The sequence below is a fragment of the Syngnathus acus genome, chromosome 3 (genome assembly GCF_901709675.1).
Source record: "Syngnathus acus chromosome 3, fSynAcu1.2, whole genome shotgun sequence".
NCBI classification, from domain to species: domain Eukaryota; kingdom Metazoa; phylum Chordata; class Actinopteri; order Syngnathiformes; family Syngnathidae; genus Syngnathus; species Syngnathus acus.
In genome coordinates this window covers 7,071,423-7,084,559 of record NC_051089.1, presented here as the reverse complement: position 1 = coordinate 7,084,559, position 13,137 = coordinate 7,071,423, and the positions used below count along the sequence as shown (strand labels likewise).

Below are 13,137 nucleotides of genomic sequence, written 5' to 3'. Positions count from 1 at the left end.
GGCACCAATGGCGCAATATTTATTTACTTATTTAATAAAAAAAAAAATAGGCACAATGGCACAATATTTATTTACTTATTTAATAAAAATAGGCACAATGGACGTCAACAATACGTGGCTAAATTCGGTGGATCGTGTTCTCAATGTATTTTAGTTACACAACCACTAGACTGTCAGACAATTTTCTTTTTTTTTGTTGTTGTTGATATGTTCATTTACAATTAATTTCAAGTCTTAAATCGTTGAAATTGTCATTTTTTGCGTTAGTGGAGCCGGTGGCGTCACACTGCGCTGTTTTGCGCAAAGAGTAGCTCCTCAAGTGCAAACCTGCCCCTCCCACTCCGGCCACGGCAGACTTGAAAACCAACAGTAAATTTCACGACAAGTCGATTAAGTGTATCCTTTCTGCAACTTTTGCTGCTTTTTCGCCGTCGTTTCCACCAACATGTAACCCTGCACTGCTTAACGTGGCGTCGACTCTGTGCTACACGGTAAACTTCTTCGTGTACGGCGTCCTAATGTCATGCTAGCGTGCTGTTTATTTACCTTTTATTGGCCTGTTAGCTGTGTAAGTTAGCAAAAAAGTGCGAGAAAACGTCTTAAACGCTAAAGATGGGAGACTTCATTAGGCAAGAGACTTAAGTGAACTAAATGGACTGAAGTCTAAACGGGTGCACGTTTTAAAAGTTGTCTGTGAGCACAGCTCGTACTTTTCTCACAACACGCTTTAAAGCAGGGGTCTCAAACTCCAGTCCTCGGGGGCCGCATTCCTACATGTTTTCCAAGTTTCCCTCGTGAAACACACCTGATTCAATTATCAGGCTCCTGCAGAACGTGAGGATGAACTGATTATTTGAATCAGGTGTGTTTAACGAGGGAAACTTGGAAAACATGTCGGAATGCGGCCCCCGAGGACTGGAGTTTGAGACCCCTGCTTTAAAGGACCTCTAGAGTTACAGTGAAGTGGCTTATTTTTTTTGTTTTGTTTTTTCAAGAATTTTCTGCCACTTTAATGAAAGTGTCTTGTGTTTGCAGCCCCGTGGAGTCTAAATGCAAGACTTCTGAGAAGATGGACGTGTGAGTAACTCAAAAGATCGAGGAGCGCCGTCACCCACACAGCTCAGTAGCAGGAGGCGGTGAGGAGGACAGTCCAGTCTGCAAAAGTGGTGCCATGATTGCGGAGGCAGAGGGGAAAGGATCCCCGCCTGCAGAGGCGAACAAAACCGAGTCTGCGGCGGTGGGGGTTATGTCTTGTAATGCTCAGCGGGTTCAAAGTGGGACCCCGACACAGCCCCCTGCCTCCAGCACCACTGAGGAGGAGGAGGAAAGTGAAGACGAGTTTGACATTCTGGAGGATAGTCCCTGTGGCCGTTGGCAGAAGCGCAGAGAGGAGGTGAGTCACTAGCAAGGATGGATAGGAGAGAGCTGATGCCAAAGAAGCATCAAGTAATGAATCTTTAGCAATACCTCAGTGGTTCAGGCAGCTTCGATTTGCCCCTCGCTATCTTTAAGAGGGTGGTGACAGTGTGATACTTCTACGATGGAAGAGATTGCCGCATTGCCGCAATCTTGCCATTGATTGATTTTTAGGTGAATCAGCGGAACGTTCCTGGGATCGACACGGCATACTTGGCCATGGATACAGAGGAAGGGGTGGAAGTTGTGTGGAATGAAGTCATGTTCTCAGAGAGGAAGAACTCCAAGCTGCTGGAGGTAAGGCTATATATATATATATATATATATATATATATATATATATATATATATATATATATATACAGGGTACGACAAAATGATCTGACACATTTGTAGGTTTAATAAAATGTAAATAAATTAAAGAAACAAAAAAGTTTTTTTTTTTTATTTTCGAAAAGTGCATATAATGCCATTTTGTTTCGTTTCTTTTCATTTTCATTTCGTTTTGGAAAAATGTTATTTTGGTCTTACCGCTGCCACATTTTCTGGAGTTCTGGCGGTGCGAGGTCGGCCGGTTGATTTTCGTTTCAATGCTGATCCACTGGCTCTGAAGTTAGTAACCCATAACAAGATCGTGTTTGGAGCGGGTACGGGATCATGTCAACCAAGTCTGAAGCGCAAACAGTTGCAGTTACAGATTCGTTCTTGATAAACATTTCCACAATGAAAGCACGATGCCCACTCGTCCAATTCATGTTAGCAACTGAAACGAAACAAAATATGAAATGACACGAAACGATGTAAATTTGCTTGCTGTGTTCAGGAGAAAGTCAAGACTGTTTTTGATAACCTGATGCATTTGGAGCATGCAAATATCGTCAAGTTCCACAAGTACTGGATTGACTCTAAGGAGAACCGGGTAAGCCGTGTCAACTGTATACACATGCCAGGAGATTTATAGATGCATAAATACATTGGATACCTTATTATATTCTGTATCTGTTCTTGATTAAAACTTTCTCACAATGCATGACTTCTTCTTCTAGGTGATTTTCATTACTGAGTACATGTCATCTGGAAGTTTGAAGCAGTTTCTGAAGAAGACCAAAAAGAATCACAAGGCCATGAATGAAAAGGTAATTGCCGGCTGGTATTCCACAATCTGATTAAACTGTGCAATTGTTCAGGAAGTATAACATGAGAATAGAAAACCGGTTTTGGGATGCGAGTTAATCTGGGCCATTATTTTACCTGAGGGTGTCAGTGCAAGCACAGACATATTTACAGCCATTATGTGCAATATACTCAATGCAGTGATTTTCTTTTAAAGTCTTCAAGTTACACATTGCATTAGGTGAAACGTGCTCCACTTTCACCAGATGAATGAATGAAAATGAATTTTGTAATTATGGTGAATTCTTGTATAATCTACCCACTTAATATATTATTTTAATAAACAAATAGAAGGCTTACATTCTTTTGGATTAAAGTGATAAATTGCAGATTTTGATTGTGCTTCTGTCAGGCTTGGAAGAGGTGGTGCACGCAGATCCTGTCAGCTCTCAGGTTGGTCTGATGCTCCTCCGTTCTCATGGTCACATGCGCACAGAGAACACGAGTCTTTGTTGTTGTCATCCTGCAGTTATCTCCACTCATGTGATCCTCCCATCATCCACGGCAACCTGACCTGTGACACCATCTTCATCCAACATAATGGTCTCATCAAGATCGGATCAGGTATTTAGACCAGTTTCCGGATCCTCAGTTTGTTCTCAAGCCAAGTGACACTCGCATTGTTTTTATTTGTTGCAAAACAAGTTTTGACATTGCTTACACATGTGATTAGGAAATTTATTTTAATCTGGTCACGCATTCTACTTTAAAGACCACGCTGCTACGTCTGCTTGTGCTTTTTCTACCCAACTCAATGAAAAGTTTTTTTTATTGATCTTAACTTTTTTTCATTTCTGATTTTGTTGCACCACAGTTGCTCCAGACACCATCAACACCCACGTGAAGACATACCATGAGGAACAGAAGAACTTGCATTTCTTTGCCCCAGAATATGGAGGTAAGAGATGGCTAAACAATGCTATATTAAATGGTACCGTTACTGAATGAGGGACAAATCAGACTGGATTGTGTGACGCTGTCTCACAGTGTGAATGTTCACACAGTTAAGGCAATCAAATAGAAAGGCAAAAGTGGATAAATTCCATTTTTTATTTTTTATCTCTGTGGTCATTTTTGAATGCCCTTTGTGTGAGGCTATTGTAATTTCTGTATAGCCTCACCACCAGAGGGTGCCAGAGAAAGATTTGCACATATGTGTCATTGTAAACCCACAATAGAAAATTGAAGTCAAATTTAACACTCTGTTGTATATTTGTGTTGCACACACATGCAGGCATCCAAAAAAAAGACGTTATAGGCAAAGGGCTGTGCAAAGACTACTGGGCCTCTTATGTGCCATGTGAATCGATTGGTGCCTTGCTCAAGGGGAGCTCGACACTATTCGGGAAGCAGACTAGAAAAGGTTTCAGATGAGCGTGTACTACTCCAAATTGTGACATCATTCATTAATTAATTTACCGTCCTTGTGATAATGTGCTGAAGATCTCCCACAGATGTTTGGCTTGCAATGAACATTTGGGACTCTGATTGTCTTCTCCCTTGTCTGCTTGCAGCTGTCACTGACATGAGCACAGCTGTAGACATCTACTCATTCGGCATGTGTGCCTTGGAGGTGCTGAAGTAACCCTCAAACAGAATGAACAATAAGGCACACGCAAGATGTTCATCTCCTATGCGTGCATTTGCAGATGGCTCTTTCGGAGATCCAGGGAAATGGGGAGTCTTCGTATGTGTCCGAGGATGCGGTCAATACTGCCATACAGTTGCTAGAAGACCCTCTACAGAGGGTAAGGCTCATTGAGGCAGGATGAATGGATTTTACATCTTAGATTTAACATTGGGCCAAGATAACTTTACAAGCGCCATCTACTAAGGACTCAAACATTCATTTACATAAAGTTCAGCTGCCTTCCTCATGCAATGAAAGGCAACAATATTGTTGTGTGCTTTTTAGGAGCTAATTCAAAAGTGCCTGGATTGTGACCCGTGTACGAGACCCACCGCCCGAGAGCTGCTCTTTAATCAGGCTCTGTTTGAAGTGCCACTACTGAAGCTGCTTGCTGCTCACTGTATTGTCAGCCATCAATGTGAGCCTCTGACACACTGACTGTGTTCTGCTGTCTCGTGTTTTGTAATAAGACCCAAGAAAAATGTAGCTGCGATAAATAACAAAACAGTCTGGGGCCATAACACCTTTTCGGGCCTCTTTTAACGGGACAACTCGACATTGATTGTTGATGGCTTGTAATTGTCCAGACATAATCCCAGAAAACGCCCTGGAGGAAATAACCAAAAACTTGGATCCTGAGCTCATTATCGCTGACAAGAAAGATGTTCAGCTCAAGTAAGAACCCCATTTGACCATCTTTGTCATTTCCTGGAAGAATAATGTAAGAATGGAGTTGACCAGTTAATCAGCTAATAATGCACTACAAATATAACCAAGGACTTTATAAACATACAAACATATCATATTTCATATCTTAAGTTTGTTTGTGTGTTTTCCTCTAGACTGTCACAGTTTCCCGCCTTGGAACTCGATAAATTCCTGGAGGACGTTCGGTAAAAAAGAAGAATCTCTATATGTTTCATAAGATTGCATCTGCTCACCAAAGATGACTCTGTCCCGTTTCTCCACTTGGGGGCAGAAGTGATCTGTTTCGTGGACCCTGTTGTCTTTGTTATCCTCTGGTGCCCTGACATTAATAAGCCTCTCTGCCCTGCACTCGTATGATTTATTTTCCCCTCCTTCTGCCACTTTCGTTGTATATTGTTGCTTACAGGATGGGTTAGGATGTAATAGGTTGGATTGTGCAGAGTCGTCTTCTGCATTTCCAAACCCTCTGTAAACTCATCTCTGTCCCCATCTCTCACTCTCAATCAGAAACGGGATTTACCCCCTTATGGCGTTCGGCCTTTCTTCGCCGAACCAGCCCCCACGGCTGAATGTTAAATCTCCTGTTGTCGTTCCTGTGGTCAAGTCTCCTACGCCTGAGCCTGCGGAGCTGGAGACACGGCGGGTGCGTGAGACGCAGTGCTTATATTTCTTTATAGGAGGAAATCAACTCCGATTTCTTTCTGGTCTCCTTCAGGTCATTCAAATGCAGTGCAATGTTGAACTCATTGAAGAGGGACCCAAATATCATGTAAGCTTATAAACCCTACACAAAATATTAAATGCTACAACACTGATGACATTGGCAATGCATGTTCTCTAGGTTGTTGGGGTTTTTTTTGTTGGTTTTTTTCCTTCCATACAAAATATGATTTTGAAATGTAATGCTCCCAATTGTTTCTGATTGTCTAGCTGACATTGCTGCTAAAGCTGGAGGACAGGCTGAACAGACATCTAAGCTGTGACATGTTACCTCGTAAGACCCACGCCGCTACCACACACACACACACACTATAATACCCAGAAGACTTTGAATGTAAATATATAGAAGCAAAAAAGAATGAGCGGCTTTGGTATACTGTGGCTATGACGCCATTGCCTATTGAAATTGCGCTCACATTTTTATGCCCCCCCCCCCTTCCCACTCACATTGTTAATATTGAGGATGTGTCCATATGTGTGCACTGAGGCATGTGTGAAAGTGAGCGTGAGATGCCTGACAAGAGCGTGCTAACTATTTTCAGCAGCGTCTGCCTGCCACAACCTTTCAATTTATGTTCTAGCAGATTCCAATGACAGAATTATTTTTTCTCATTATTTTTTTTTTTTAAATTTATTTTAAAGGCCCAAATTGAACACTTCTGTTTTGAACAATATATTTGCCAAAAGCAAGAATTCTCGTGCGTACCCACATTTACATACGTGACATTCTGGCTGAGTCCATTTGACAAGCGGAATGGAAATGACAGAATAATTTACAAGCTAGCAGTATTAACGGTCAGAATAATAAATGTAGTAGCTCACGCAAGTACATGTAACGTGTAATGTTAAAAGTTTGCATTCGAGAAGCCACTAAGAGGAGACTGCAGCTGACAGCTGTCACCTCTTGTGTCAAAATCGGCCGTCTCTTGGCAGCTTGCATTTTCTTGCGTCACTGACACACTTGGACACTTAATCTCCTCTGCTTTTACTATATCAGTGTATAGAAATATACTATAGAAATATGAGTAAAATTTAAATACAAGTCTCATTAATTAAAACACGAGTAACGTACGATGAAAGTTTTTCGGAAAAAAACAGATGATCCCAAGTCACAACTGTGTTAGATGCCTCTGTTTGACAAATGTAGATTTTTAAGAAAGCAACATGTGAACAGGATTTTCTTAAGCTATTATGTTTCCTAACTGCTGCTTTGGGTTTCAGAAGAAAATGTTCACAATTTGGCTGGAGAATTGGTGCAACTGGGCTTCATCTGTGAGGTGTGTAGACTGCTTTTAATAGATTGACACTGACTGTGTGTGGGTGGTCGGTATTGTGAGGAAAAACGACTGCTGACCGCGCTTCATGCCCTCTAGTGTGTTGCACAATTGCTATTCCTTATATGTACACTTTCCCACCCACACTAATGGATTTTTCTTTTTTTTTTTTTGTCTGCGTGTTCCTGTTCTGTAATAATTTCTGTTGTTCTCTCCGCAGATGGACCAAACCAAAATAGCCTCACTCCTTCAAGAAAGCTTGCGTCAAGCTCTTAACTAGCACTAGGTGCTCCACACAAGTCTGTTACATTTTCCCTTTAAAAGCACTCAAAATGCTGGATTCTTAAAATTGAATGTGACCAAAAAACCCAACAGTGTACGTTTCTGTTACATCAGGGATGAACTTCACAAGTGCATTTGGATGATACCAAATGAGCGAGGCTGTGCCTTTCTGCGTCGGCAATTGACGTTATCCATGCCGTTGATTGATTCTCATTGGTCAATTTTGCTTTGACAGCGCATTACCAGCTCTTTCTTCATCCTGTCAGGTTCAATGTTAAGTATTAGTCTCACAACTGTAGGTGGAAAGCAACACATGTAAATGGCTGAATGCTCAGTTGGTTAGCAAGCCTTTGGAACAAGAGCCCCTTTCCTGTTTTTGTGCGCGCGCGTGTGTGTGCTGACAATCTTGTATCTGCAAACTGTTACTGTGAGGGGCTGTGAACTCAGTGTTACGGTTTTTTTCTCTTGTTCTTTATTTTTATATGTTGTTCCACTTTAAAAACCTCTCATCTCACTTTGCATCTTTTTGTCTTATTCGTTGTTTTTACCGACAGTACTTATTGGCTGTGCCTTTTACACTGATGCCATATACGGATGTTTCAAAAGCCTTTTCCTTAACATACAGCCGTTTTCAGGAGAGAGTTTCACGCTTTTTATTTATGTTGCATTGTGTGTGTGACGTGTGTTCCTCTTTTTCATAGTATGCTTTCACACCATCATGGTAGGTATCTGAGCCACTTGGAAAACTTTTGCCCATATTTTCATTTCATGGCAGAGCCACTTGAGTTGAATGAGAATTTGATCCCTTTGTTGCCCCAGATGTTTTTTTTGTTTTTTTTTGACAATGTGCCTTGCACTTTGTATCTCTGCACAGTCTCATGACAGGAATCAAGAACACAGAAAACAGTATTAATGATCTCAACAACCCCCCCTCACACACACACACACACACAATCGGTTATAAATTATGTTGCAGAGCCAATTGCACAATAATGTTGAAACAAAACTGTAATGAACTGAATGTAGTCACACAAAATGTGCATTGTGTTATTTTTATAAAAATCCTGTTCTTGTTGAATTAGCCATAGTGAACTGATTGAACAAGACCGCAGACTGTACTGAAAAACCAAGCACGGGGATATTTTGCACATGAGAGTCTATATTTGAGTCAGTAGATGTTGCTTAGATAGTTACTTTCCAGTGTACATTCCGATCTACTTTTATCGTTAGCAATATGGTTCTGTACGAGCAGAACACAGATAGGCAAAGCACTTTTCAACATCGCACAAAAGTCTTCAGTCACCAGTGGTACACTTATGTGATGACATCAACTCAAAATTCAAAATGACCCCCCCCCCCCCCCCCCCCCCAAAAGAAATGGAAAAATGCTTTACTCATGGAGATGGATGGCCCTTAAGATTTTACTGAGCTGAAGTCTCATGATAAATCCAACTCCCAAGTGTTGCATATTCCTCAGAAATTGTTGGTTGAATTCCAAACAGTTCGGCCATTATATATTATTGGCTTTCAGAGATTCCATTGTAGGTGCAAGTGCTCAATTTGATGAGCCCGTTCATAAACACATAATTGGAGAAAAACAAGTAATTCGTGAGTACTTGTATTCATGTTACTACAAGTAATATTTCTCAGTGTGTATTGATGATGTAAACATTTTTTTTCTCTCCAAAGGTTATATTTGGGTTTTGTTTATGACAAGAATGTCACTGTATTTTCTAAGTGCATTTTGATAGAATGTACAAATCACGACTGCTTTTGAATAAATGTGTGAAAACCTTCTTGATTTGTTAATATTTGGTGCAATAGTACAGTCGCATCACATTTTGAGGATATATATGTATAATTTAGAATTTTCGAACTGAAACTGAAGTCTACCTCGAAAGATTATAATCCTGAGTTCAGTTTTTACCACGTTATGATAATGTTATGCTGTTGTCCAGTAAATTCATTTTCGGCAGGTAAGCGTCAGGTGGGCTGTGACGTCAATCCGGAAGTGGACCCAGCACTAACAGTGGGAAGCTGGTGGGAAAAGTTGCTCGTAAACTACGGGCGTCATTACTATTACGTCGATTTTATATTCAAAGCAACACACCTGGCCGAGAAGAAAATGTGTACTTTTGGTGAGTTATTGTAAAGTTGATCATGTCATATGGTTTTTGACGCTTTCGATTGGTTTTGCCCGCGTTGTTGATGCCCAGGCCTTCTGCATGGAAATAACAATGTCAGTGAATGAAAGGACGTTACATGATTTAATCTACCTAATTCATGGGGTGTTTATATAAATCCGATCATTCTACCTATTACAGTAAGTACTCAAAGGCACATTCATGCTCAGACAAGTCCCCCGATGAAAAAAAGGTCGTTGCCCCTCGGGGAGTCAGTGAAACGACAAAGGCTGTAAAAACAAATGCGCTTCACTGTGGTGAAACCTTCACATCTCATTAGCACTCACTTCTAATGCAGAATTATGTGGATTGATGTAACATAATTGGCCTACTTTCAAAGAGGTTCATGCTGTAAGTGAGTCACTCATAACTTCAAATCTAATTCATGTATTTGTTGGGGATTGTTTGTTTCTATATGTATTGAACACTGCATAACTATTTTTACCCTTAGAAGTACAGTTCTTCAGTTGCCTATTACAAAACTACAACAATAAAGTAATGTAAAAGTCATATTTTTATATTGACCATTTCAATTGTATTAATTTTCATCTCTACCTATGCATGTTGAAAGATAATATGATCTTTTTTTGTAATTCCTTGCATGTATTGTATTTGCAGATAAGGAAAAGGGGCCGGGGAGATTGATGCAAAAGGGCTTGGCACTCATCCTGGTGGGCCACATTAACTTCATCCTTGGCGCTATCGTCCATGGCAGTGTCCTGCGACACATTTCCAAACCCAGCCAAGAAATTACCACCGAATACACAGCAGCTAACATAATTTCTGTCACCTCGGGTCTGCTGGTGAGGTCAAGTATTCATTCTTGCGCTGTTTCAAAAACGATGTACGCGAGTCGAACATTTGCTCCAGTACTTTTACTGAAGTGGGAAAAACAAGACCGAATTTGTTTATTATCAGTTGTTTCCACAATATATTCAATGTTCTCCTTTACATTGTGCTGCCACATTGAACAGAAAGTAATCATGATGGCACAATTACCAACGGTATTCAAAGATAATGCATCTCATGTGAAACTGTAATAAAAGGCAAGTTTATTTACCTAACCAATGTTTTTGTTTATGACTCATGTTTCAGAGCATTGCCACAGGGATCATCGCCATTGTGGTGTCAAGGAACCTTCGTATCTTCAAGCTGGTAAGACTTTTACTGTACCTGGAATCGCAGCTTTCATTTTTTTTTGCTACCCTTGATCACATTTAACATGTTGTCTTTGGATGTTCCCAGCACATTGGACTTCTGCTAGCCTCATTCCTGAACGCCCTGCTCTCAGCGGCGTGCTGCGCCGGCCTCCTCTTGGCCATCACTGTGACGGTCGCTCATAACGGTCAGGGTCTGATGCGAGGGTGTAACACAACGGTGGTGCCCGCCAATGCTCGCTCTCCCGTGAGCGCACAATGCCCATTTGACACCACGCGCATTTATGTAAGTCTCAACTCTCCTTTCAATGTACAATGATTAGCCCCTGCTAATTATTATTATTATTATTATTATATGCTGTTCATCTTAGGACACCACCCTGGCGATATGGTTCACCAGTGCTGTGTTGGCAGCAGCGGAGTGTGGCCTGTCTGTATGGTGCTTTATCGTAGGACTGACTCTCAGGGGGCTGCTGGCCTGTGGAAAGACCTACTACAAAGAACAGGTGTGTGCATGTGTGTACTTGTGTGTGAGCGGTGATGCTGGAGAGCTGTAAAGTCCTGTGCATTTTTTTTTTTTTTCACACATTCAAGTTCCTCATTGTTCCTCTCGCACAGATGGAGGAAGGGGTGGAGCGCTCGCCACACAGCACACGCTTGATTGGCCCAAATGTCAACCCTGATGCCTGATGGAACAAAATACTGCAAGTACCAACACTCCATTGGTTCACATTTGTAAATCTTGAAGTAGTTTTGAGATGAGCAGGCTGATTGATTTTGTTGGAGAGAACCAAGAGGAAATACATTGAAAGTCTTTGATACGCAGTATTTCTATATTTACACAAGGGCAGTTTTTATGTGTAGTAAGTTTGCTTTGTCTTCTCAATATCATTTCATGCTCAAACTGTTGTTCAATATGAAGGAAACTGTTGTACATTTTTATTCATCTTGATGACATTTTTCTATCAGCTTTGTTAACCATTTGACATGTAACAGATTCATTTTGGTGAATATTCTGAACCAACCTTCAAACCTAAGTCACATTGTTTTTGTAATACAGTATATTGTTTATACTGATTACCAGACTAACACAATATTAATTTGTAAAATTACTTGGACCTATTTAATTGCATTTATTGGTTTTGGTTAAACAGAGCCTTTTGTTGTTATTCACAATTTATTCTTAGATCTGTTTAGAAGGAAAAACACAGAAAGACAGAGGCCTGTTCCTCAGAGATTTTATTTTGTTGACAATTTGAATAATAAGATAACAAAACATTTTCCATCACTTAATTGATTTTTGTGAGTATAAGAGTGTTGACTGGCAAGCCTTAATCAACAGCGCCTCTTCTGTGTGAAGCCTCATAGTGCATTTCATTTTGCCAATTTTTATTAGCAATTCACAATTGATAGATATTAGGTTTTATTGTTACGTATTATTGTATATTGCCAATCCCCAGAGTGAACAAGTAAAAAGATGTTCTTTATGTTTAGCCTGCAAAGATCTAGTTGAATTTGTGCATGAGCACATACAGTGTCAATGATGTTGAGTGCGTGTGAGGCCTCACTGAACATTACTTTTCTACATTAAATGGTTCGACCAGTATGTGGGCCAACAGTCTTAGCATTCACGGACCACACACACACATAAACACACACGTATGCACACATCCCAGTGACAGAGAGGATCACATCAGAGCCGCCAAACAGTTAATCTAGTGCTGTGCTCAATCGTGCGGAAGGGAATCATAGCACGCAGCCCTAATCCTGACTCCGCAAGGGATAAATATTGACATTGTGCTGCCTGATACAATCACTCAGTGACCAGTCTTTGAGGCCCGTGCCATCAGGCAGGCTCACTTTGAGGTCACCACATCGAGCTTTCTCTGCTCCTTGTACTGTCGGGACAAATGACCGATGCCCTGTAAATATTTATCCAGAATCTTGAGCTCCTGAAACTGTGCATGTGTTTGAAACGTTTTTTTTTTTTAAATATGCATTTACTTGAGTAGTGGGCAAACATTTGTGAACGTGGTACATTAATTTTGAAATTGATTTGCGCCGCTGAGCTTATGTTCATTTCAAGTTGTTGACAGGCTACGAGGAATATTTCAACATTTTTTTTATTTGCACAAAGAAATTAGCATTGTCCATTCCAATCCAGAGACAGCCCCTGTTGGACCATTTCAATAAAAAATATTTTTTGATTCAGTTTTCCCCCACCAATGCTTGTCTTGTCATAGAACCCTGTGCTTTTTGTGCACTATCACGATAATCACATATAAACATATTAGATAATCGATGTGTAGAATGAAAGCATTGCATGTTGATGTAAATCTCTTTCCCTTCCTGCAGTGCAAGATGAAAGCTACAGTTTGGAGCATATAGACTCTTGGAGATGCAACAAATATTAGATTTTAGGTTGTAACTTTTTTCTTTTAGCCTTTAGTCTTTGCTGACCCTGACGGTCTGCCACTGTAACACTCCACCATACTGAATATTGATTAAACAAAATAGTCATCAACGAATGATGCGCAAAAACCTATTAGTCCAGTCGACCTCTCGGCTTGTGTCCACTACAGTGGGGGGCGTGC

The 13,137-nt window shown here is 40.7% G+C and overlaps 2 protein-coding genes across 4 annotated transcripts; both read left to right on the top strand.

Moving 5' to 3' along the window:
- The first annotated feature begins 317 nt into the window (after positions 1-317).
- Positions 318-8,999, top strand: LOC119121080 (nuclear receptor-binding protein-like). Of its 2 annotated transcripts, XM_037248482.1 has the most exons (18): positions 318-491; positions 1,036-1,393; positions 1,591-1,713; positions 2,240-2,335; positions 2,463-2,552; positions 2,942-2,982; positions 3,059-3,153; positions 3,404-3,487; positions 4,104-4,162; positions 4,239-4,337; positions 4,505-4,637; positions 4,807-4,894; positions 5,062-5,112; positions 5,435-5,570; positions 5,643-5,696; positions 5,858-5,921; positions 6,869-6,924; positions 7,142-8,999. In XM_037248482.1, exons 2-18 carry the CDS (start codon positions 1,172-1,174, stop codon positions 7,199-7,201), a joined length of 1,551 nt encoding a protein of 516 aa, XP_037104377.1. In that variant the 5' UTR covers positions 318-491; positions 1,036-1,171; the 3' UTR covers positions 7,202-8,999. The 2 variants fall into 2 exon arrangements, with proteins under 2 accessions (XP_037104377.1, XP_037104378.1); XM_037248483.1 differs by lacking the exon at positions 318-491 and having other exon boundaries at positions 1,282-1,393; positions 1,548-1,713.
- Positions 9,000-9,174: 175 nt separating this feature from the next.
- Positions 9,175-12,769, top strand: LOC119121081 (keratinocyte-associated protein 3). Of its 2 annotated transcripts, none has more exons than XM_037248484.1 (6): positions 9,175-9,341; positions 10,005-10,189; positions 10,482-10,541; positions 10,632-10,829; positions 10,915-11,049; positions 11,162-12,769. In XM_037248484.1, exons 1-6 carry the CDS (start codon positions 9,329-9,331, stop codon positions 11,231-11,233), a joined length of 663 nt encoding a protein of 220 aa, XP_037104379.1. In that variant the 5' UTR covers positions 9,175-9,328; the 3' UTR covers positions 11,234-12,769. The 2 variants fall into 2 exon arrangements, with proteins under 2 accessions (XP_037104379.1, XP_037104380.1); XM_037248485.1 differs by lacking the exon at positions 9,175-9,341 and adding an exon at positions 9,596-9,737.
- The last annotated feature ends 368 nt before the right edge of the window (positions 12,770-13,137 follow it).

Coding starts and splice junctions, on each gene's coding strand:
- LOC119121080 (XM_037248482.1), top strand. CDS start 1,172: ATGATTGCGGAGGCAGAGGGGAAAGGATCCCCGCCTGCAGAGGCGAAC. Junction 2,553..2,941: donor ACAAGGCCATGAATGAAAAG/GTAATTGCCGGC, acceptor TGCTTCTGTCAG/GCTTGGAAGAGGTGGTGCAC. Junction 3,488..4,103: donor CTTTGCCCCAGAATATGGAG/GTAAGAGATGGC, acceptor GTCTGCTTGCAG/CTGTCACTGACATGAGCACA.
- LOC119121081 (XM_037248484.1), top strand. Junction 10,542..10,631: donor ACCTTCGTATCTTCAAGCTG/GTAAGACTTTTA, acceptor GGATGTTCCCAG/CACATTGGACTTCTGCTAGC. Junction 10,830..10,914: donor TTGACACCACGCGCATTTAT/GTAAGTCTCAAC, acceptor TGTTCATCTTAG/GACACCACCCTGGCGATATG.